The sequence below is a fragment of the Pristis pectinata genome, chromosome 3 (assembly GCF_009764475.1).
Source record: "Pristis pectinata isolate sPriPec2 chromosome 3, sPriPec2.1.pri, whole genome shotgun sequence".
In the NCBI taxonomy this organism is placed as follows: Eukaryota; Metazoa; Chordata; class Chondrichthyes; order Rhinopristiformes; family Pristidae; genus Pristis; species Pristis pectinata.
The window spans coordinates 98,714,091-98,738,899 of record NC_067407.1 but is presented as its reverse complement, the minus strand read 5'-3'; the positions used below and the strand labels follow the sequence as shown (position 1 = coordinate 98,738,899).

The window sequence follows — 24,809 nt, the reverse complement described above, 5'->3', positions numbered from 1 at the left end:
CTGTTCGCAGTGTCTTCCCCCGTTGCCAGGGTTAACCTTGCCTTTGATTGGTTGATCGGGATGTCAATCAGAAAAGGCGAGTTGCCCCCTCCTGCGCTTGTTCGGTTGGGCGGTTGTTCTGATCCATGTTTGGTGCGGGCATTGTGGGGGCAATGGCTGGAACTGGGCAGCAGTACGAGGAAGATATGCCTCTTGTTTAAAAAAACTGTTAAAGAGACAGCATTGACAACAAGAAGATGCAGTGTGGCGGCGGTCTGTAGCCGGCGTATTTACTGCAGTTCGAGCAGAAAGGACGGGGAGAAATCCAGTGACTGGCTTCACAGCCGCTGCTTTGAGTTGCTGCCGCTGAGGTGAAGGACACGATGTCGTTTGGTCAAATACCGGCTGTGCTGAACAAGTAGTTTTGAGTTGAATTGGGTTGTACCATTCAAGTTTAAATTCTGTGTTATCACTCATCCGCCGCCGTCTGTAAAGAGGCTCAATGGAACCACAGCATTCAGACTCCGAGTTTAAATCCTATTGAAAGAGTGTCAGCCCCTCTGAGAGTGCAGTCCTGCAGTTCTACCGTCTACCGGCTGTAGCTCGGGTTAGTGTAAATATGCCAATGTTTCATGATTTTCGTGGCCCATATGTTTGTAGAACACCAAAATATACATGACCGTGTAATTAAAGCACGAGATTAAAATGGGATTTTAGTGTGCATGTAATCCCCGAGCAAGGGTTTCTGAGAACAGGAAATTCTAATCCCATTTTACTGTTCTTTAGCCCCCGTTTAAGCAAATTTACAACTAGAGATCTATTCGATCTCTTGTTTTATATTGTAACAGGAAAGTACAGGGAAGATCACATATTTTGTTATTTTTTCTGGGATGTGCTCAGAATGTATCGCTATTCCTAGATTCTTGATATAATAGATTGACTTGTAGATTGCGTCAGAGGATAGTTGACCACGTTGAAGTGGGACTGAAGTCACATCCAGGCAGACCTGATGAGGAATAGTAGGTTTTTCACCTCTGAAGGACATCATAATTTTTATTTATAAAATACCTTCAAACTGGTAGTATATTCCAAGGTGCTTCAAAAGATGTTATTAATCAAAATTGGACGAGCCATCTTTAGACACTTAAGACAAATTACCAAAGCTTAGTCAAAAGGATGTGTTTTAACGGAAGGAAAAGAGGTGTAGAGGTTTTGGAAGGGCTTAGGATCTTGGCAACTGAAGTCAATTATCGAGAGATTTAAAATCAGGCATAACAAAAAGGCCAGAATCTGAAGAGTACAGATTTCTTTCAGGGTTGTAGTCCAGTGATCACATAAAATAACGTGCAGTAAATCAAACTTTAGAACCTTTAAACAATATTTAGGCTATAATAACTTTCCCCATTTTGTGTTGCAGCATATTGCAGCAGTTTTGAATATTATAAATTGATATTTACTTAAAAATAATGACATGTTGGCAAAGCTTAACCATTTGTAATTTAAAAATCTATTAGAGAAACAGGAAAGTCTTGATAGAGAACTGTGTAATCCAACAGTGCAGTTTATGGCTGTGCCAATTCTTTAAAAGGTTTTCAATTTAGTCCCACCGCCTATAATCCTGCAAATTAGTTCTAACCAAGGACACATCCAATTGCCTTTTCAAATTTCTTCCTTTATCTGATTTGGTGCATCGCCAAACATAACTACCCTTCATCAAAAAGAATTTTTCATTTTGAGTTTTCTTGTAAATCTTTAAAATCATTTGACTTATTTATTAACTCTGCCAAAGAAAAATATTTTTCCCTACTTTCTCTGTCAAAACATACTTTAGGTGTCCCCCTAATCTTTTACATATCACTGGTCAGACCATAGTCAAAGTGTATACTACTTTGACAATGTTCTGATGGGTGATTTGTGAACAAAGGAACAGGAATACACTAACTAGTCTCTTGAGCTGTTCCACCTTTCAGTGAGATCATGCCAATCTATGCCCTTTCCTCCATATTCCTTCATTACTTCTGGTTAGCAAAAATTCACCAATCTCAAATTTGAATTAAAAAGAAACTGACCTATCATTTTTTTTTGAAAGTTGTAACACCTTCTGCATGTAAAATTGCCCCTCATCTTTTGTTCTTTAAAGGCCTGACTAATTTTTAGGTAATGGCCTCAAATCTTAGACTACGCAATTAGCAGAAATAGCTACTTTTCCTCAGAATCACCAGCATTTTGGAAACTTTTAAATTCCAAGGAATGCATCCCTATTTTGTATAGACTTGTATTTTGACTCTTGAGGTTTGTCTATCATTTTGAAAATTTGTGCTGCACTCCCTCCCAGGCTGGTATATCATTGTTTTAACATGACATTTTTATTTCCTGTGCTTCTTCCCTAAAACACCAAATATTTCATATGCTTTTTTTTTAAACTTCCAATAAACTTTTCTTGTCACCTTCAAGAATCTGAATTTGCTCCCTCAGGCCCTCCTGCTCTTGCATTACCTCAAAAAATTTCCACATTGTTTCTCCCAAATTGCTTCACTTAAGTGTATTGAATTGCACCTGCAATGGGTTTGCCCATTTCATCTGTCTATGGTATAATATTTCTTGCAAAATTTTCATTATTATTGCTACCAAGATTTGAATCATTTGCAAACTTTAGAATTGTCTTTCTAGTGTCCAAGTCCAGATCACTAAAATGGAATTAGAAAAGCAACAGTCACTTTACCAATTCTGGGGTATTGTCCATGTTTCCAATAAGAAAAACAACTTTTTGCTATTACTCTCAGGTCCTGTCCCTTGCCTAATCAATATACACAAGTTACCAGTCCCTTTAATACCACACACTTACATTTTCTCTTTAGATCTATTGCATGATTTTTTATCAAATGCCTTTTGAAACATCTACTAATAGTCAACACCCACTCGTTATTTCCATAGGAGCAAAGGTCAAAGAGGAATTAAAATGATTTGTAAAATTATGAGGGAGTTGATGGGGAGAATAGAGAATAACTCTGGTTTGGGAATTACTAATATTTTATTAAAAGTGTTAAAATATTTATTAAACATTTTAAATTATTATTATAGTTCCATGGATTATAATTTTTAAATTCTATTAAAACTAAGAATGGATTTTAAACTTTGAATAACAATTTAAAATTCCAGCACTTTATCGTCATTTTTGTTCAAATACAGCTATCCTAATCTCACAACAGCACAGTTTGGTCAGAGAGGTTAGTAATCTCTAGTTTGTTTTGTAATTGATCATGAGTGCATTATGTATTGGCAACAGAGTTGTGTATAACTGATCTGTTGTTGTTTGCCAGCGATGTCAATATGGATGCTTTGTTGGATTATATCATGAATGAGGGAGCCAATAATACTCAGACAACCAAGGGACTGCACTTGAGAAACAAGAATAATGGGCACTGGTAAACTAAATTATGGTTATGGTAATAATGGAGGGCAAATTTGGGTTGCACCATGGCAAGTCCCCTTCTCGGCTGCCTTTTGAGAAGTTTAGCCAACGTCAAATTAATTACAAAGGAATTTGTTATTTACTTGTTACACTTGTTTATTGACTTGTTTATGTGTTGGGAATTTTACCCTAGGAAGGAAATGTGTTATTTGTTGATAGGAATTTTCACCACTTTGAATCTCTTTCTTTAATTATGTTCCCAATTGGGATAGGAAAGGTTACATAGATAGGAAAGGTTTAAAAGGATATGGACCAAATGTGGGCAAAAGCAGCTAGCTTAGACGAGCATCTTGGTTGGCATGGACTAGTTGGGCTGAAGGGCCTGTTTCCGTGCTGTATGATTCTACGATATTAAAAATCCTTGTATCCAGAATTTAACTTATTTATATATCTGCCAGCATTTATTATCTATCCCTAAATGCCCCTTGAACTGATTGGCATGCTAGACCATTTTGGAGGTGGTTATATTGCTCTGGGTCTGGAAATGTATTATAGGTCAAACTGAATGTGGATATCAGATTTCCTTCCCAGAAAATTGTCACCATTACCAGTGCTAGCTTATTCCAAAATTTACTTATTTGAATTTAAATTCCCCAGCCACCTTCAATGATGGAATTTGAATACCTTTCTTGATCAATTGCTCCCTTGCTATGCGTCCAGTATACTGTTGTTAGGTTTTCAAACTACAATGGCTTACTTTCTGTTCCTCCCATGTATGTTTAGAATATTATTAGCACTCTGTAAAATGCAAATAAAATTGAACCCAACAAAATAAATTTTAATTCTGTGCAGTACCCAATGATCTAACAACTGTTTCCATATATATGTAACTGGCTATGCTAAATTAACTAAAAATGCAAATCCAAAATATCTGACCTGGGTATACCTGCAATAACTAGTGATGCTACTTGCAGTACATAAATATTTTTAACTAAATTGCAACTTTTTCTCAGTTTAGTAGAAAACAAGATGAGTCACGCGTGTTCAGTAAATGCCCCATTTCTTTATGAGAAGCAAGGATTGGTGCTGGATATGATTCTCCGCTCTATGTTAGGAGTAGCCCAGCCTATCAACTGGGAAAGAGTAGCTAGACTCATACCAGGAGTCACAGCCAAACAGGTATTGAAAGTTACTGTTTTGCCTTTTGAGGTTTAAGAACAATTCTCATTTCTACTTTTCCATTCAAGAGTAATGTTACATTAATCAGTAAGCCACTTTATTGTTGGGAACATTGTCTGTTGAGCTCAAAGGCTAGTAGTCTGTAAGACTGGTTTGTCAGAAATATCACATCAGAAATTTCCTTCCTGGCAAAATCATTGTTTATTCTAAAAATTATAAATCTTTAAGTAATGAATTTTAAATTAATTTAATATTTTTCCATATTTATAAAATATCTTTTTAACACCCAACTAACAAAGTAGTTTATTAACATATTCTTTTTTTAATGATTTCTTTTTAAGCCAAACATTATTTGTTAGTTTGAGACCCATTCAATTTCTTGAAAGGTTTTCTTCATATCAGCAATAAAACTGCACCAGTATTGAATGGGTTATTTTTCTAACTTTACCAATAATCACTATAAAGTGTTGTGCAGATGATTATTCTAACTGTTCATTATGAACATAATGTCACTATCGTGGAATAGAGGAGATTTGGATTAAGTTCTGGTAATTATCATACTGAGTAATCACTTTTTTACTGAAAAGTGCTGCAGCTAAATCTTTAACTAAGTAACAATTAAATCTGATGGAGTGGTTTTGAAAAATTCTTAATTCACAAATACAGGAAAATTAATGTTGATATTTCAGAAATAGTGTAATGTGAGAATATAAGTTGCTGCATTAACAATGGGAATTAAAAATGTGAACTGGTTTATAGAACACATTGGAAAGTAATCAAGAGCATTTATCATTCAGATGCATTTTGCTCAGACTTTTATATTGATTTTCAAATATGTCATTTATAAGATTGGAGTTTATGTCATTTATCTTGACTTATGTCAGCAGTGTAAGTCCTGGGGTATATTTCTTGCATGTTGATTGGATTTTCTAGTATTTTTGCTAAACAGTTCAGTGTTTTAATGAAGAACAACCTGATTGTCTCATCACCTTTGACCTCCTGCATATATTTTTGAATGGTGATCATTGAGACCTAAACCCTGCTATGGTGATTTATATGTTCAATACTCTAAAATTACATGCACTCTGAATGGCTATATTGTTTTGGATGTGAACATACATATCTAACCACTACAAATTGTTTTTAAAAATGTAACGCTGAAATTGTAGATTTTTAGATAGTTTTTTGGAAAACTAGAGTCTCCTGTGGGCATAATCATTTCCAAGATCATTGGAGAGATCATAAATCCAGAAGGACACCTGTGCATGGGGGCTAAAATGGTTTGTAAACATACACGCATTGTTAGCCTAAATAAGTAAAAGATATTTAATTGAATCCTTTGTTGATGGGGACTATGGGTAGTCTTATAAAGAATCTGGGAAAAAGTGTTGAAAGGACTGGTGGAAATGACTAGGAAATTCTAGCCAAACATGTCAATAGCACACAAGTTTCCTCTGTTTTGAAATTGCATTGCATCCTAATTCCATGGTATTGTAAGGACAAATTGCTAGGAAGTTCCAAGTCTTAATTCTTTCAGGGGTAGGAAGGTCATATTGGTGAAAAAGAATTTATCTGTTCTGTTAAGAGGAATAGTGTGCATGAGAGGTTCTGAGTTCAATTTTGTTGGAGATCCACCAAGAAGAGGTAATTTGTGAACTGACCAGGGAATTAACTATGAATAAATGAGCAGAGAGATTTTGATAACCAAATATTTGACTGGCTCTAGGAAAAGGGAACAGGGAAAAGGAAATATAATTCGTAAAATGTGTGAATATATACTGTATACATGGATAGAGATATTCCCAAAAGCAATATTGAGAGAATGAGTTAAAACAAGGCAAAACTTGATATATTTAGTTAATTTTTAATTTGAATAAGTCATTAAAAGATATTACAAAGATTCAGCTTAGATGGATGCCATCAAAAAGGGAACAGACAATAGGGTATTGCTAAATATGGGGTAGGACTTTTGATGCAAGATTAATGAGTGTATGGAAAGTAAATGGAAATTGGTGGGGGTGCCCAACACAGAAAGCATTTTGCATTAGGGAGGAGAATATCTGAATTAATTTAAAAAAAACAATGTGAATGATTATAATAAATATTAGAGAAGAATTGGTAAGGAGGGTGTGATTTGAAACATGTATGTTAAAATTATGAAGGGTTGGGATGAATAATAACAATTTCCAAGGATTTGAAAGATTTAGAACCTGAGGACACTTTTATAATATTGAGAAAGGGAGATTTGAGACAGAGAACAGAAGTTATATTTTGACTGGCTTGTGATGTTTTGCAATGCACTGATTAGGTTAGTGATTTAAGCAAAGACTGTATCAGTTGTTAAGAATGGTTTAGGTGATTAAGGGAAATGGTTATACAGGGAAATATGGAAAGCATGGGCATGTAAGATTGTATATGTGCTAATGTGAAGAATAATCATTTATTCAGAATGGTTGGGCAAATGATCTACTTTAAAATCATCAAATGAATTTAGATTTTCTGAGGGTAGAAAATGAGTTGCTACTAGGAATGCACTGAAATGGCTACAATTTATTATTAAAGCCAAGCTTTAAATTATTTGCAGTGTGCCAAGAGATTTGAAGAGCTAAGAAGCAATGGAATCATGCCCCATATTTGTGATGAAAACAAGTGTGAAGGGAGTCCATCTAAATCATTGGCCACATATATTAAATCATCGTTTTTGGACAATGAAGATGATGAAAAATCTAGATTATCTGTAGTGCAGAATAGCACTTCCATATCAGGTTAGTTATGTCTGCAAGGAGTTTATTTTTTTAATATTTGAAGGTATTTTTTCATTAACTGATACTTTATAGATATTATATTACTTCAAATAAACAAAATTGTTGAAGAGGTTGAACATTTGGAACACTTATTTGAATATCAAAGGGTATTGATTCATTTTTATTAATTATTTTGCTGAAAAACATGAACATTCACTTTTATAGTTCATGGCTTGCTGAGTAGTGCCTACAAACTACATAGAACCATAGAGCACAGAAAGAAGCCATTCAGCCATTTCTGTCTCTGTTGACTCTTTGAAATAATTATCAATCTAGCTCTGCAAATTCTCCCTTTTTAATTATATATAGAATTTCCCTTGTAACTTCTGAATATTATTCTGCAACCCCATCAGATGTTGCAAACCAGACCATGACAACTTGTTACATTAATACTCTTATAATTTCTCCCATGGATTATTGACAATTATCTCAAATTGCTATTGTCTGATTACAGACCCTCCTACCAGATTTTTTTTTACCTACTATTATCATTACCTCCATATAATTTCAGGGTATGGTAGTCAGAGCAGCTATGGAATTTTGAATTCCATCAATTAAATAATCTGGAATAAAATCTATGGTGATTGTTGTAAAAATGCAGCTGTTTCACTGAGTTCTTTCAGGGTAATAACTCCGTCATATTTATCCAGTCTGACCTACCTGGCTCCAGACCCACTGCTATGTAATTGAATCCTAACTGCCCTCATAAATGACCTAGCAGGCTATTCAGCTGAAGGGTCAGTAGGAATGGGCAATAAGTGCTGGTGTTGCCAGCAATATCCGTACCCCGTGGAAGGATTAAAAAAAAACTCCATTAAATTTCCTATAAACTTGACTGATGTTTATCCGCAAATAACTACCGTCAAAGTCTAGTTTATTGTCAAACGCACAAGTACGTGTATGCACAGGTACAGTGAAAAACCTAGTTGCAGCAGTATCAGGTACACAACATTCACAAGAAAAACATACATTAAACATAAGTTATAAAAAAAATGACACAGTGAATGCTTCAGTTTTGAAGACTTACAAACTAAAATCAATAGTTTTAATATAACTCGGTATCCTTTGGGCAGCTGAGTAACAGACTTTCTCCAGCATTGCCTTCAAGAATCAATGAGCTAACTACTTGAGGGCCTAGAAATTCTAGTTCAGCCTAATTCAATGCTGCTCACATCTGGGGAAGAGGTAATTCTTTCTTCACACCCTACCGGAGCTCAGAATTTTAGGATTTTGATTTCCATCTGCTGTTTTCTCCACACCCCCACCAGCCCCTGCCCATATATAATAAAACTTCCTTATTCCCTGCAATCAAAGTTGAATGTAGTGATAGTATTGAGTTATTGATCAGCTGGAAAGTCATTGATGACTTGCAACATATATTCTTGATTCTCAAAACTTATTTTAATTAATGAGGGAAATTTGCTTGTTTATCTGATTTGCATTTGGTTATCTGATTTGGTGCAATGAACTTTGGTTCACTCTGCCAACTTTGTAGTTTCAATATTTTTAAATATTCAAGGACGAATTACTTTGTCTTCAGGAAGAAATTGCACTCTAAAAGAAAATGGTTCAACGGATAAAGGTGAAGATAAACTGGATGAAAGCCAAGGGTAGGTAACAATGAAGTATATCCATATCTGTAAAGGGAAGTAATCATTCATTGAGACATAATGATGGATAATACCTACATTTTAAAAAAAAATTCTTAACAGAAACAAGCATAATCAGACATTTGAAGTGAGTGGATAGATTTACATGCTTTAGGCCCATGTTGGTATATGTGTGAATTTAAAAAAAAATACAATAATTAGAAAGGAGTAACACCATTACTTCTAGTTATGTTCTCGAGTAACACCATGATATCTAGCCGATAGTATTGTGATGTAATGGAGATGGATGATTAGACCAATCTGGGCTCCAAAGTTCCTTTCACACAGGTGACAGAGGTGTAAGGATGCTGTAGCATTAGTGGTTCTTGATTTTCGGGAGATTTTCTTTTCCTCTTTGCTTCCTCCATTCTAGTTTCCTCATATGAGCGAGGAAAGCTTTTAATGTGGGTACGCCAAACAGGATGATCCAATGCTTGTTGTTCCCAGTGGTATGTGTCAATGTTGAAGCTCTTCAGAGATGTTCTAAGAGAGTCTTTGAATTTCTTTTTCCGTCCACCATATAATCGTTTTCCCACAGTCAGTTCTCCATAAAGTAGCTGCTTTGGTATCCTGTTATCAGACATTCTTCTGACATGTACTACCCACCTGATCTGTGATTCTTTCAGCAATGTGTAAATGCTGGGCAGGTTTATTTAGGACAGAATCTGTGTTTCAGGAATCTTGTCTTGCCACTTGATGTGGAGTATTCTGCGCAGACAGGTCATGTAGAATTGATTGAGCTGTCTGGCATGTCTGCTATACACTCTCCATGCCTCACAAGCATAGAGTAAAGTGGGTATGACAACAGCACAATACATCTTCACTTTGTCTGCAGGCTGATTCCTCTTTGTTCCCACAGTCTTCCAAAAGCAGAGCTGGCTTTTGTTATACTATTATTGACTTCTTTATCAGCGTTGATTGATCTTGAGAAAGTGCTGCTGAAGTATGTGAATTTGTCCACCACTGTTCACAAGGATGTTTGGTTCTGTGTATGGCATGTTTGGTGCAGGTTGTTGCATAATTTCTGTTTTCTTTGTGCTGACTGTGAGGCCAAAGTTGCCACAGGCGCTGTCCAATTTGTCCAAGCTTTGCTGCGTATCAGCTTATGAGCTTGCATTGATCGCACAGTCATCAGCAAAGAAGTCGTCCCTTAAAGTGGTTTCTCGTACTTTGGTTTTAGCTGTGAGTCTCCTTGGGTTAAAAAGGCACCATAAGTCCTGTGTCCAAGGTTGATTCCATCTTCTTTATCAGCGTAGGCACTAGACAGCATTGCAGAGGACATTGTACTAAATGGTGCAGGGAAAGCACACGTCCATGTTTCAGACCATTGGTGACTGGGAATAGGTCTGAAGACACTCTGTCATCCATTATTCTGGCCATCACACTGTAATGGAGTTGTCAGACAATTTTGATGAACTTTTTGGGGCAACCGTACTTTGCCATGGTCTCAGGCCCTCAACAAACAGTGTCAAAAGTTTTAGTGAGATCGACAAAGGTGGTGAACAAGCTGCAGTTCTGTTCTTGGCACTTCTCTTGGGGTTGTCTTGCTGCGAAGATCATGTCTACCGTTCCACGCGCTTCATGGAAACCACATTGGCTTTCTGGATGTAAGCCTCCCTCAGGGTGAGTAGTCAGTATGTTTAACAAGACTTTATCAAGGATTTGAGAGTAAAGAGATTCCTCTGTAATTATCTCAGAGTTGATGGTTCCCCTTGTGCTTGTATAGGTGTATAATTGAAGCATCCTTGAAGTCCTGAGTTGCTTTGTCCTTGTTCCATAGTACCTGAAGTAGCTCTATCAGTCTCTCAATCAACAGTGGGCCCCCTTCTTTGAAGACTTCTGCTGGTAAAGCATCTGCTCCTGGAGCTTTTCCATATAATAGTTGTGACACTGACTTTTGAGCTTCTGCAAGAAACAGGTCAGTTGCTGGGGGTCAGCAAGAGTGAGTTTTGTTGGATGTTGTGGCATGCATCTATTGCTTCATCACTAATCGTAGTTTAGATCAGATTTGAAATACTTAGCCTTTCTCTCTAGGATCTTTTTCTTTTCGGTGATGAGTGCCTGTCCATCTGCGCTTAGTAGAGGTGAGCCACCAGATGGTTGAGGACCATATACAGATCTTAGAGCAGCATAGAAATTTTTAGAGACTTTCTGATCATTATCACACTGTATCTCATATGCCCTATTACTGAGTCACAGATCCTGCATCTTGCGGGGCTTATTTTGGACACTTCTACGAATGTTGGAAAAGGTATCCTTTTTAGAAATGTATGTAGGATCTTTCTGGTATGCTCTGAGATGAGATGAGATATCTTTATTAGTCACATGTACATTGAAACACAGTGAAATGCATCTTTTTGCATAGAGTGTTCTGGGGGCAGCCCACAAGTGTTGCCACGCTTCCGGCACCAACATAGCATGCCCACAACTTCCTAACCCATACGTCTGGAATGTGGGAGGAAACCCACGCAGACATGGGGAGAACGTACAAACTCCTTACAGACAGTGGCCGGAATTGAATCCAGGTCACTGGTGCTGTAAAGCGCTACACTACCGTGCCTTAGATAGGTAAAAAGATTAACTAAAGTGAATGTGGATTCCTTACAGAAGAGAGATTACATTGGGGAATAAGACCATGGCAGAGAAATTAAACAAATATTTTGCCTCTGTCTTCACAGAAAATAGAGAAAATCTCTTGGAAATAATGGAGTACAACAGATCTGGAATGAATGAGGAACTGAAAGAAATTAACAATTAGTGTAAAAAAAAATTAATGAGACTAACAGGTGATAAATCCCCAAGACCTGATGACCTGAATATTAGGGTTTGAAAGAGGTAGCAATATAGATAGTGGAAATCTGTACTGATTTATCTTCCAAAATTCCATAGATTCTAAAATGGTTATCAATAGATTGAAGGCTAGCAAATATAATCTCATGGACTTCTGCATTTAATTGTGCACAAACAAAATCTGAGACTTTCAAGGGGCAAGCTGCTGATCGCTGGTAGTTCCAAAGGCAACTGCAGACCATCTGTCTGCATGATTTCACATAGTATGGATTATCACCTCCATTGCAGTACTTTGTACAAATGGAACTAATTGCCCAGGGATACTTAAAGCAAAATCTGAAAAGTAATAAAGAAATGTTTCGATTATCATCTTCATTTCTGCTGTAAAGAATGTTTCTGCTTCATCCTCCCACTGCCAACTCCTACGATGTGAAAATGTACCTGTAATGATTCTGTCAAGCAGAGACCTGATTTCCTCCTTATTTTCATCAAACCAGTCTTGTTGTGTCTTTGGTTCAAGCTTTCCATAGGCAGTTCTGAATATAATGTCCCTGAGTAGGGCCCAGTCATCCTCTGCATCATTTGGACTGAGGTTCAGATTAGCTAGCTGGTTGTCAAGCTCTGCTACAAACTCTTGCTTCACTGTATTGTCCTTGAGTTTGTTTATATTGAGTTGTTTAGCAGATCTTGTGCCTTGGGGATGCCTCTTAGTCTAGATGTGGAGATTGAGTTTGGAGATAATGAGCCTGTGATATGTCCAGCAATTTGCACCACACATGGCATTAGTCACTCCCATGTCTTGCTAGTCTTTTTTTTTCCTAACAATAACATTGTCCATGAGATGCCAGTGCTTAGAGCCTGGATGCATCCAAGAAGTTTTGTGGCGACTTGGTTGATGGAAGATGGTATTGGTTGTGATTAGGTCATCCATGTTGCACAGTCTGAGCAGCAGTAGGCCATTACTCTTACACTTTCCAACTCTGCTGTTCCAGGCTTGGTGGTCTGTTCTAGCTCTTGCATTGAAGTCGACACGAATGCTAAATTTCTCTGTAGCTGAGATCACTGAGTTCAGATCTTCATAAAATTTTTCTTTGATTTCATCATCATTTGTCATTGTGGGAGCAAAGACGTTGACCAGAGGAGCATTTTGTTCATCCTCTACTGGGCATTGTAAAGTCATGAGCCTATTGTTAATTCCCTTGGGGAGATGGGTTAAACTGCCAAGGTTTAATATTGACAGCAAAGTCAATACCTGTCTCTCTACACTCTTCGCTACTACGACTGCTCCAGAAAAACATGTACCACAACCACTCTGTCAGTTGCCCCTCATCTGCTGGGTGACTTTCAGTCAGTGCAGCAATGTCAATGTTATATCTAGCTATCTCCCTTCCAACAAAAGCACATCTTCGCTCTGGTCTGTCAGCATTAGAGTTGTACATTAAGGTACGCACTTTCCATGTGCCAATTGTGAGTGAAGTCATTCTCTTCTTTGCTCTCGTTCGACTGCTGAGACGGAGAATCCCCCAGCTGGAGTAAGCTGGGCAGGGAAGAAATGCAGCAGCAACGTTTGGGGTACCATTTCCAGCCCCTTCCTCAGTCCATGGTGCTTTGGTGCTTTGATGCTCTCCCAGCACCATCTGACTTAATGCCATGACTTGCACGTGACTTGGATTATAGTGACAGAAATTGCACAGATTCAAGCTCTCTCTCTCTCGTCCAGGCACATCTGGTTCCAGTGGCAACACAAAATCTAGATGACTGGAGATGAGTCTGGATGCAGGAGCTGCCAGAATGACTGTGAGATGCTCTCAGACCGCCTATGAGTTCCACTCCTGATATTCTGTCTGGGTTTACTCATATAATCCCATACTTCGTCAAGATAACCCACAGGACAGTGGGGACTTTCTGTTAGGGTTTATTCCCTCAGCCTTTTCCTCTTGGATACCCACGAGGTAGTGGGCCTATTTGGTCAAAGCTGGGGATAGGGATACACTATATATACACTAATGGGCTATCCTGGCCCAGACACAGTTCATTTTGGAGGCTGGTAGATGAAAGGTACCATGTGGGTGCCTCTGGCCCAGGCACCAAGGTAGTTAGTGAACAAATGAAGGGATGGGTGCATGCATTGATTATTTAAAGATTACTCATACAAGCATTCAGTTACCTGTGAGATCTGTGTACTCATAAGGGTGTTAATTGCCATGTTTGGCAGTTGAAGGATTCCCCAACATGCTGGCAGCTCTACGCCTTATCCAAATAGCCTCTCTTTTTCACAGGGTGGAGTCCTTGCCTCTTTCAAATATTATTGGCTTTTCATTACATGAACGTGTCTGTCTGCAGGTTATCCTGAGACAAATACAACTGTCACAGCCCATCTTGTGAAGCTGTAGTGGTGACGTATCTTGTAGGTGTAAAGGGATTTGTAAATATGGATCTTCAGGCAGTTACTGTTACTGATACAGACAAAACACCTATGATGTTTTTGCACCTGCTTTTGTTAGTTGCTTATGAACTGCATTATTGCAGATGAACAGGACACATCATAAGCCCAAGGGAAAGAAGGTTGCACTTTGTAGATCAGAATAATGGAGGGTACTTGTGTTTTAAAACTCTAGAAGATGCAAAAATGGTAGATTACACAACGAAGGCATCACTTTGGATCCCGGAGTTTGGTATAACTAGAAAGGAACCTGAAGTTTAGCAGAACTGTGGTGAAATGAGGGTTGTCTTTATGCTGATGTCAGCAATGAGTGGAGTGAGTTGAGAGAAATGAGTGGGGTTATGAGTAGGGAATACAGGCTTAAACGGCACTGGGTGGGGGTGAGCATTTTCCTGGGTTCTCTTATCTTGCATGTGCATAGCTGTATCTGCCTTGAAATAATAGCTACGTGATGGGCAAAATTATTAGTTCAGAAGCAAGATTTTGAGCCAGAAGTTTTCAGATAAAACAAAATATGAAAGTAACTAAGATATGAAACGGACATATTCTGTGAGTAAATATAAGTGTACAGTCAGCTATTTTAACAAAAAATGTTAGAAGTAATGTAAGATGTTTTTCCTCCATGTCATCCTGTTTCATAAATATAAATTTGCATCTTAAAAAGGTAAAAATTCAATATGTATTTCAGCTGAGAAAAAAAAAATGCTGTGTGAACACATTGTAGAAAAGAATTTTATAGTGAAGAAGTGTGGACGGTAATGGATCTTGGTGGTCATCAGTGCCTCACCACCTTGAAGCAATAAAGCTAAATAAACTACTTCCCCAATATACTTATTGGAAAACAACCAGTCGAGAAAATTAAAAATTATGATCCTAAACACAACTGAATTCCTTCAGCTTCATTCCTGATTCATGGGAGTGTACATAAAAATGATGATAGTCTGGACAATCTCCCAAATGCCTGCTGTGACAAGTTATATAAAAATATAATCCTTTGATTTAAGGACAAAAATTTGATCAAATGAGTAGTAAAGTGCTAGTCAAGCACTTATCAAACATCATAATTTCTTATTAACGTACAAGATTTAGATTTAACAAAGCAATTCCTAATCACTTTTGGTTTTGCAATATAGTTGTAAGCCACAGAAAATTGAACTATATTTTTGTTACTGGTTATTTCAAATTTGCTCTTTATTTTTATAATAGGCCCAACATGGTAATTCATGTTTGTGATGAAGCTAAAAACTTGAAGCGTGATTTTGTTTGTCCTCGGAATCTTCTCGTCAGTGAGATGAAATACTTTGCTGAGTATCTCTCTGTAGATGCGCAGCGCTGGCAAGAAGTAGATATCTCAGTGCACTGCGATGTCCATATCTTTGCCTGGTTGATGAGCTATGTGAAGAAGAAACTAAAGCATCAAGGACAGGCTGAACAACCAGAGCTTGGTATGTGTGACAGTAACAGTTTAATTGAATACTCGTACAGTGGAGAATTTGTCATTGTTTTTAAACTGATCTTTCTTCAATATTAATGATTTTATGTAGTTTATAGTATACTAATTGCGAGGTTATACATTTATACTATTAGATAAAACAGTAATTGTGTCCACTTCTTTATCATGTTCTATTCACACATAAGTTAATTTCATGTTCTCTTCTAATAATTTCTTAAACACTTATAGAATTTTATAGTTTTGCTTGGTTTATTTATTTTCTTATTGTCAGGTTGTGCCATATGGTCACATTTATTCATAAGCACCCTCTCACAGCCACATTTCAAATTGTAAGGCTTCACCATCATTCAGTTTTTACCTAAATGGCTCTCTGACATAGAAGGGAAAATGGAAGAAGTACCAATGCATCTTTTATTGCTTGTATAGTAACTTTAAAAAAAAATAGGAATTGAAATTTGTTCATAATTTAACTTTCAAATGTAGGAGAAGAGCTTTGTAGAAAAGACATTTCCCACATATTTTTAGAAATTTGATGCTTTGCCTAAAACTAATGGATGTACACCAATCTCTGTAATGTGATGAGAGGATGTGGTTTTATAAGTGAGTTCTAGGTCTATGTCTAAGTTCTATGTCATTTGAAGTAATTACCAAATTGTGGTGACCATCCTCCACCTTTCATATTTTACTTCAAATGGTTGATTCATACTGACGCAGCGTGTCTTCATAGCATCAACGTGAGTTATTTTTATTTGGCACAGATCTACTTGTCATCAAGGGAGTCAGTTGGTGGTATGGTGAAGAATTATTTGTGGAGGGCAAAAAGAAAACTTGGATGTATTATTGCTTTTAGAATTCAACATTTTTTTTGTTCTTGGCATTCAATTTGGTTTAAATATTTTTAATTTATGATGACTGTTGTCTTTGATTACTTGTCACATTTTAACTTTTTTATATGTATGTTCATAAGCAAATTCAAATAATTTTGGCATTCCGTTTACTATTCTAGTTGCTGCTTCCACATTTTTGGGTATCATTATTTACTGTTGATCCACATTTTTATTACGTTTGATTCTCCCATGGCCAGCTGATTGAGTACAAGAAAAAGCCAAATATAAGTCTCCATGAAATATTTCAGAGTGCAGTCTAGTTCTGATTATTCAGAGTTGTTTGCGTTAAGGGATTCAAAATATTCAATAACTTGAATTAAGCTAAAAAAATTATATTACAGTGCAAAGTGGGAATTTAGTTCCTTAATTATCAAATTACCAGTTAATTCAAATTAAGTGACTTTGAATCAAGCATGCACTCTAATTCTATTATAATGTTCATATTGACATTTCATAGTAAAGTCAGGTTGAAGTTAAGCCTAATTATATTACCGTCCATTGCTAGAAAATAAAGGACAATAACTTCTTAACATTTTTAATTTAACAAAAATACAAATAAAAATTTTTAAACCCTGCAGGCAAAATTTCGCAGAATATAAGGTTTACTGATGCATAATTCAGTCTTTGTAATAAACAAACATCAATAATAAAACAATTTTCACTTTATATACCTCCTCTAACAAAATGAAACAGCTGATGGAACTCAGCATTGTAAGAGAATACATTGCATAGGTCTGAGATGCAATTTTTATTTAAATTATTATAATTGGTGTATTAAGAATATGAAGATGAATAAGTAGTAATATTTTTGAAATGCATACTAACGCCAATCTTTTCCAACTGGTCAAAATCCACTGTTAACATGGCAAAAGAATGAACTTTTGAAGGGCTGGAGTCCTTTTCCAGGCAGCCTTGATGAATGGAGACAAGAATATAATATCTAAATGCTGGATGACATTCTGGGAGGTACATGTGATGGACTGGTTAGTGATCGGCTTAGAAGTTTGGGTTGTCATAAAGGATAGCTGGGGTTCATTGTCTTATTTGAATCCTAATAAATAGAATGTACTCCTAAAATAAGGAAGGAGTAAATCACCTCAGCTACTTTTCACTAGCAAATTGCCAAAGAATCTTGTGAACTAGGAACTTACTTGAGCAAAATTGTGGGTAAAATTCATGAAAGGACTTTGTAGAACTGTTATTTCATTTTTATCTTGCTGTCACCACAGATATTTAAAATTAAATTTGATTTGAGGTCTCAAAAAAAATTCTAACTGGTTCTTTTTCCATACTGACAATCACAAAGAAAATAAAAGTTCTCTTCCTCCAAATGTTTTTGTTTACCTACCGGTCCTTGAATGACTTGTCTCCAAATATCATTTGTTGGCTTTTGACCTTGCTATAAATGTAGCTTTCCATTTTCATCCGCTTATACATATATTTTACTGTGTGTGTGTGTGTGTGTGTGTGTGTGTGTGTGTGTGTGTGTGTTTAAAAAAAAGAAAGAAAGAAAGTTGTAGACAACAAAACATGACAATGTCAATGGCGGGGATCTGGGTCAGTTTGAGAAGAGGTTAGGAATGAAAGTGAAGAGGCAGCTTTTTGGAATATATCATGCACAAGTGTAAAGTGAATCTGAACTTCAAGCAAAATGATGGGAACTGAAGCCTCTAGCCTTGGAGAGAACAGAGTGCCAGTCATGTACAAGAAGCAGTTGGATTGGGGTAGCTGGAATGATAGAAAGTGACATCTTGTTCAGGTGGCAGTTTTGGTGCCTAACTCAATGGACTGCTGTTGTTGACTGCTATTAAGCTTTGAAAGGTCACAGTTCAATCAGGACTAAAGGGCCACTTGATTTCTTGAATGCTCGGTTTGCTGCTTCTGCATAATTTTTAGTGTCAGCAAGGAGAAACTGAGAACAATATTTTTGATTGAATTATCCTTACTGAACATATTGGATATCTAGTCATATGGCCAATGAATCCTTTTAAATCCTGTTATAGCACTATTACAATATGAAGGAGACAGGAAAATTGTATCACAATGTAGATCTATTAAATGCACACATTTAGATTTTACTGTAAATAGCAGTATTCTAGATAAGTTTTTAATAGTTAATATGTGGTGCTGTTCATGGAGAAAATAGAAACTGAAACTGCAAAAAAAATCATATAATTCCCTAAAAACCTATGCAATTATTTATTTCCATTCCCTCCGATTTTCCTTTTGTTAAGAACTTCCCCTCACTTTTTCATAAAATCTGTTTGATTACTTTCATACAGTGAATTACAGTAATACAAGAATCATCCAGGTACAGGTTCTTGAGGCAGATGCATAAGGCCTTTTATGGGCCTTGGAAAATAAGAATCTAGCATTTTCTTGTTCTTAAAATTGATAGCATTAATTATTACTAGAATTGATTTCTGACAATTCCAAATTATCTAAAATGGGAAGTTTGTTTACCTGTCTTCTTTTGTGTTTATGAAACTTGTCGTTACAATTTGTGACATTTTTGGCAATTTTATTTTCCATTTCTTTTAGAGCCTAGTAATGTTATCTCAATTCTCATTTCATCTGAATTTTTGAAAATGGATTCCCTGGTAAGTACATTTTTAATTAAATGCTAATATGACAACTATAATCTGGTTTGCTAAGATTTGTCTTTCTTTTCTATCCTCTGATTTTGCAGAGTTGTACACTGTAAAAGAAAAAGTTTGCATATACTCAGTGCCTTTCACATCCCTTGAAAGGTATCCAACAGCACTTTACAGTCGACAAAGTGGCTTTGAAGTATAGTCATTGAGGTGATGCAGCAACCAATTTGAGCAAGATAAGCTCTCAAGAGCAACAAATAGATAATCTATTCTTAGATTATATTGATTGAGGATAAATACTCCTCCTTTGAAATAGTGCCATGAAATCTTCTACATCCACTTAAGAGATTAGTCATATGCATTTATATTAAACACTCAGCCCTACGATTTTTAAAAAAAGTAGTATCTGTTCATGAATGATAACTGCAGCTTTATAATGTGTACATTAAGTATAAATGTTGCAAACATTTATTAATACATTTTTGAATAGTGCTTTTACTATGATTAGCAATTTTACTTGCTGGGGAGAATGTAGGGAAGGCCTCCATTCCCAGAACAGTCTGGTCTCTGTTAAGGGCAGTACAGAGGTAAGTTGTTAGTTATACTGCTCACAGGCATGAAATCCATATGGCAGTTTTCCAATAACATCACATTAGCAGTGTCAACTGTAGATCAATTGGTAATACTCTCAATTTCCAAGTCAGAAAGTTGAGGGCTGAAGCCTGGCACTCCAGTGTAGTACAGAAAAATAATGCTCCCCCAACAGGACATAAAAGATCACATGACAATATTTCAAAGATCAGGAGGCTAATCCCAGCATTGTGGCCAATATTTATTCCTTTTGCAATATCACTTTTAAAAAAAAGCATACCATCTGGTCATAACCACATTATTACTTGTGGATGCTTGTTGTCTGCACACTGGCTCCTATATTTTTTAAATTATAACACTTTCCATACTTTAAAAGTATCAATTGACCTTAAAACATTTTGGGATGTTCTGAAAGAAATGTGATAGACTGTAATCTTTCTTTATAAGTCTCACAAACATAGTCAATAGTTGTCCTGAGGTAAGAGCAGAAAATACTGCAAGTATTCAACAAGTCAGTGAATCTGGAAAGAAAAATGAGTTAATGCTAGAGGTCAATTTCCAGTATCTGCTGTTGGTTTCAGTTTTATATTGGCTTCATAAATGACATTGCTATTGTGTATGAAATATTGTTTCTAGAATATGTATGAATACATATATACTACTCTAACTTAGAATAGATAATATTCCAACTTTAAATTTACTGTTATGTTTAATTGGGATTGTTATTAAAGTAAAAAAAACTTTGTTCTCATAATTACTTTTAATAACAGTTCTGTAGCTCTAATATATTTTTTTAAATCACTTTGAAATATTGGCTGTATTTGTTATATTATTAGCATGAAGACCAAAATAATTGATACAGTATTTTGCCGCAGTGTCTTGAGCATTATAAAATTTCAGGCAGTAAGTTGACAGCATCATTATTTAACTTTATTTGTTTTGGTTCTTATGTGGTATTATCCTAACTTGTTTTTATATGCAAATGTTCAACTTGAAACCACTGCTTCAACCAACATGAAAGATATTTGAGTTGAAGCTGAAGTGACTTAAATCTCACATAAGATTATACCAAATTATGAATCTCTCATGACTGCAGTAGAATATTTTGCTGGTAATTCATGGAGTAACATTGGAGAAAATCTATCACCTTTTTCCTTTCCTTGGTTTGAGCTTGGTACATGGCAAAGGGTGGTTTCTCTTAGATGACAAAGAGAAGAAATAAAGGCCTAATCCAGAAGTATAAATTCCAATATAAAGCATGTTGCTTTAAGGATAGTTTTTTTTAAATTGCAGTTTTAATGATACTAAGGCCTATTAGTCATCTAATAGTATGAAGTGCTGGAGTCTGCAAGTTCTGGTGCCTGCTCATTCAACTGAAACAAGTGGATAAATAAGCTAGGATAAGGGGATGGATGCTGCATGATTCATTGTAATGAATATTATATTGAGTGCCCTTTATATCTTTGTTCTTTGTTGCTTTAGGTTGAAGAGTGCATACATTACTGTCATAAAAATATGAGTGCCATTGTAGCTACTCCTTGCAATATGAACTGCATCAATGGCACCCTAGCCACACGTATTATTGACCTCTTCACACATAATGAAGCTGATGAAGTAAAAGACAGAAAAGATAAATTTAAAAGGTAATATTAATCCCCTAATATCATCTACTGCATTCGGTTCTCCAAGTGTGGCCTCCTCTACATTGGCGAGACCAAATGCAGACTAGGTGACCGTTTCGTAGAACACCTACTCTTCGTCTGTAACTGTGATCTGCATCTCCGTGTTGCCAGTCACTTCAACTCCCCCTCCCACTCCATTACTGATCTGTTAGTCCTCTGCCGCCTCCATTGCCGGGAGAAATCCAAACATAAACTGGAAGAACAACACCTCATTTTCTGCTTTACAGCCTTACAGCCTAACGGAATGAACATCGATTTCTCCCACTTTAAGTAGACACCCCCTTCCCCCCCCCCCCCAACTTGCCTCTTCTTTTCTTCCCTTTCCTAGCCTATCTCTCTTTTTTCTTCTCACCATTTTTTCTCTCTCCTTTTCCTCTCCTCCCCTCCCCCCCATGCCGCCTGCCTCCATGCCTTTGACCCATCCCCCAGTAGGTCTGCTGTCCCCTCTTCCCTCCCTCTTGCCCGCCCCATCTGCCTATCACTATCTCTTACCTGCATCCACCTTGTGCCCACCCCGTCTTCCCTCTTTTGTCCACCTATAACTTCTCTGTTTCTATATTGGGCTTCCCTTTTCCTATCTTGTCCTTAAGGATCCTGATCCAAAATGTTGACTGTCTGCTTTTGTCTACAGATGCTGCTTGACCTGCTGAGTTCCTCCAGCATCTTGTTGTTTTTTACATCTAGATTCCAGCATCTGCAGTCCTTTGTTTCTCTAATATTAATAATTATCTTGAAAATATTATCAGCTGAAACACAGAATCTGGGGCTACATTAGATCTTTTAGTAAAGTCTGTGAGTTGGTTGGTAACATTTTTCCCTCCCTTTGTTGATAAAATATCAGAATCAGATTTATTATCACTGACATTGTTGTTTTGCAGCAGCAGTACAGTACAAAATATGTGTTTTGCCTTCCTGTTACACTCTCAAAAATAATGCATCAATGTGACCAAATTCTATTAAAGTATGTTGCGACTAAAATGTGAAGCAGATTTGCATCCTATTAGTTTGATCTGTGTTCAAAGACCTGTGAGAAGAGGAATCTGTATGCTAATTCCCAGTTACTTGGACGTAGTCTTTGCCATTTTTCATTTGCACTTTTTGTCCTTCAGTGTTTTCAGATTAAGTTGCATATGTTAATACAACATTATGCAAACATCAGGTAAAAGAATACCAGGGTTTGATTACTGGTAACAATAGTTTTTGTTTCAATAAATAATTCTGATGGCATAGAATATAAAATATATATATTTTAAAATATATTTTGGTTTTAATGTGCATTAAATAGAATCAGAACGATTTGGTCTAGATTAGCTATTGTGGAAGATGAAATGCTGCATTAGCACATGCTCCTGCTCGAGGTTAGCTGTCTAGCAACAGTTAAAGGATTAAAGCTATGTATGGTTTCTTTTGTTTTTCTCAGTGCTCATGCATTATCGTTTATTTGTAATAGAGGCTGAAACTAAAACCAAGCTGCGAGGGGAATATATGCAAAATGAAAACATAGTAGCAGTCTATCTGTAGTAATTTGAAAGTTGGGAACAGATATTGGAATTTACAAGGATTTGTTGGGTGATTTTTTAAAAAAATTTAATTGTCATAGAATAGACTGAACTAAAGGTGATTAACAAAGCTGACATTGGCTTGTAGCGTGTCCTGGACCATCTTGGATCAGAGTATATCCATTATAACAAGGAAAAGGTATTATTTTGTTTAATTGAAATAAATAACATTTGGAGTTAGAAGAATGTACAGTAAAACTGATAATCTGCTCTCTGACTATTCTGAGATTTCAGTGGTTTAGTATCTGGCTCATCAGGTGATGTTTGCACTTTCCACTTGCCAGGGCCCTGTTTCCTGAACTCCCTTGAAATGTTACTGTGTAACATCTTTTTTAAAAAATGACCTAAAAATCTGTTGGTGTATTAATAGAATAACACCTGATGATCTGGGAAATCTAAAGTCCATTCTGGATTAACAGAGTCTTACTGTGCTTGGCTTCAATGTAAGAAGTTAAAATAGTAATAAAGCATCCAAGGTATTCAACTAGAAATATAAAAAGTTCAGTGGAATACTACTGTCTATAATTTTCCTTTGCAATTCACAAACCATCCTGACTGGGAAATGTATCTCTGATTTGTTTTTTTTTATCACTGTAAGAAATTCTTGGAACACTCCAACTAACAGTACAGTGGGAGTTCCTACACCATGTGGGTATTGGCAGATCAGGGCAGCTCACCACTAGTATGCCTTACACAATTTGGAAAGGACTATAAAGGACTTGCTAGCCTTACAAATGATGATCTCAATCCCATCCTGAGTAGCAGGTGTAGATTCTTAAAAGCTCATAATACAGCATTAATTGCCACAAATTTGATTATTTTGTCCAGTTATGAGGCAGAGCAGCTCTAGTTTCCTCCCACATTCCAAAGACGTATGGGTAGGTTAATATGGGTTTAAATGGGTGGTGTGGACTCATTGGGCTGAAAGGGCCTGTTACCATGCCGTAAATAAAGTTTCAAAAAGTTTAAATTAATGAGAGCAGAGAACATTTTTGGAACTTCACTGTACTTATGGATTTGTATGACTTGGAGTGCTTATGCTAATTTCATGCTTTTTTTTCTCTCAGAGGGTACCAGAGGGTGGTGGAGGCTAAATAATTAGTAAAATTCAAGTTAGAGATAGGTAAATATTTGAAAGATCAAGGAATTGAGAACTAAGAGGAACTAGCACAGATCAGCCATGATTATGTTGAATAGCAGGGCAGGCTAGAGGGGCCTGGTGGTCTACTGCTGCTCCTATTTTCTTGTGTAATGACTAAATCTTTCTGGAACAAGCTCATTGCGATCAGTACAAAAACTTCAAATGAATAATTTTTAATTTAGAGCAAAAATAGGTCAAAAGAAACTCAACTTTTTTAAAACTGGAAGATACTATTTAAATATTGTGTGTTATGAACCAGCAACAAAAGAAACACACCGAGTCATGTATAAGTGTTAAAAAAACCTATTTTATTAATAACTACTTATGATAATAAGAAAAATAAAAGTAAAAATGTTAGAAGTAAAAATGTTAAAACTTAAACATTAACCCCAAAAACTAAACTCGAAGTGTGTGTGTGGCAAATTCCCAAACTCCAAGTCCAGGAATAGTTCTCAAAGTTCAGTTCAGCAAGCCATAAGGTGAAACGTGAGCAAGGGCTTCTTCAACAACCACTGTTGACTGAAGACAAAACGTAGAGAGAAAATAGAGAGTAAATATGAAATCCAAATGTTCCACGATGGAACCCATACGACACCTCAGTGTCTACTCAGCAGTGACTACTCCACCACTTTGTTCCGAAGCATCT

General features: G+C 36.4%; 1 protein-coding gene across 5 annotated transcripts in view; it reads left to right on the top strand.

The window, feature by feature from the left end:
- Window positions 1-99: 99 nt before the first annotated feature.
- sanbr (SANT and BTB domain regulator of CSR) overlaps window positions 100-24,809 on the top strand; it is a 54,394-nt gene continuing 29,684 nt past the window's right edge. Inside the window, exons 1-7 of one of the 5 annotated variants that reach the window (XM_052011930.1) lie at window positions 100-586; window positions 4,405-4,570; window positions 7,155-7,335; window positions 8,894-8,984; window positions 15,463-15,701; window positions 19,138-19,196; window positions 21,264-21,424. In XM_052011930.1, coding sequence (XP_051867890.1) covers window positions 4,421-4,570; window positions 7,155-7,335; window positions 8,894-8,984; window positions 15,463-15,701; window positions 19,138-19,196; window positions 21,264-21,424 — 881 coding nt within the window. In that variant the 5' untranslated portion in view covers window positions 100-586; window positions 4,405-4,420. Of the gene's footprint in view, window positions 587-4,404; window positions 4,571-7,154; window positions 7,336-8,893; window positions 8,985-15,462; window positions 15,702-19,137; window positions 19,197-21,263; window positions 21,425-24,809 lie in introns of those variants that run through there. The other 4 variants (XM_052011932.1, XM_052011929.1, XM_052011931.1 and 1 more) reach the window with 4 other exon arrangements.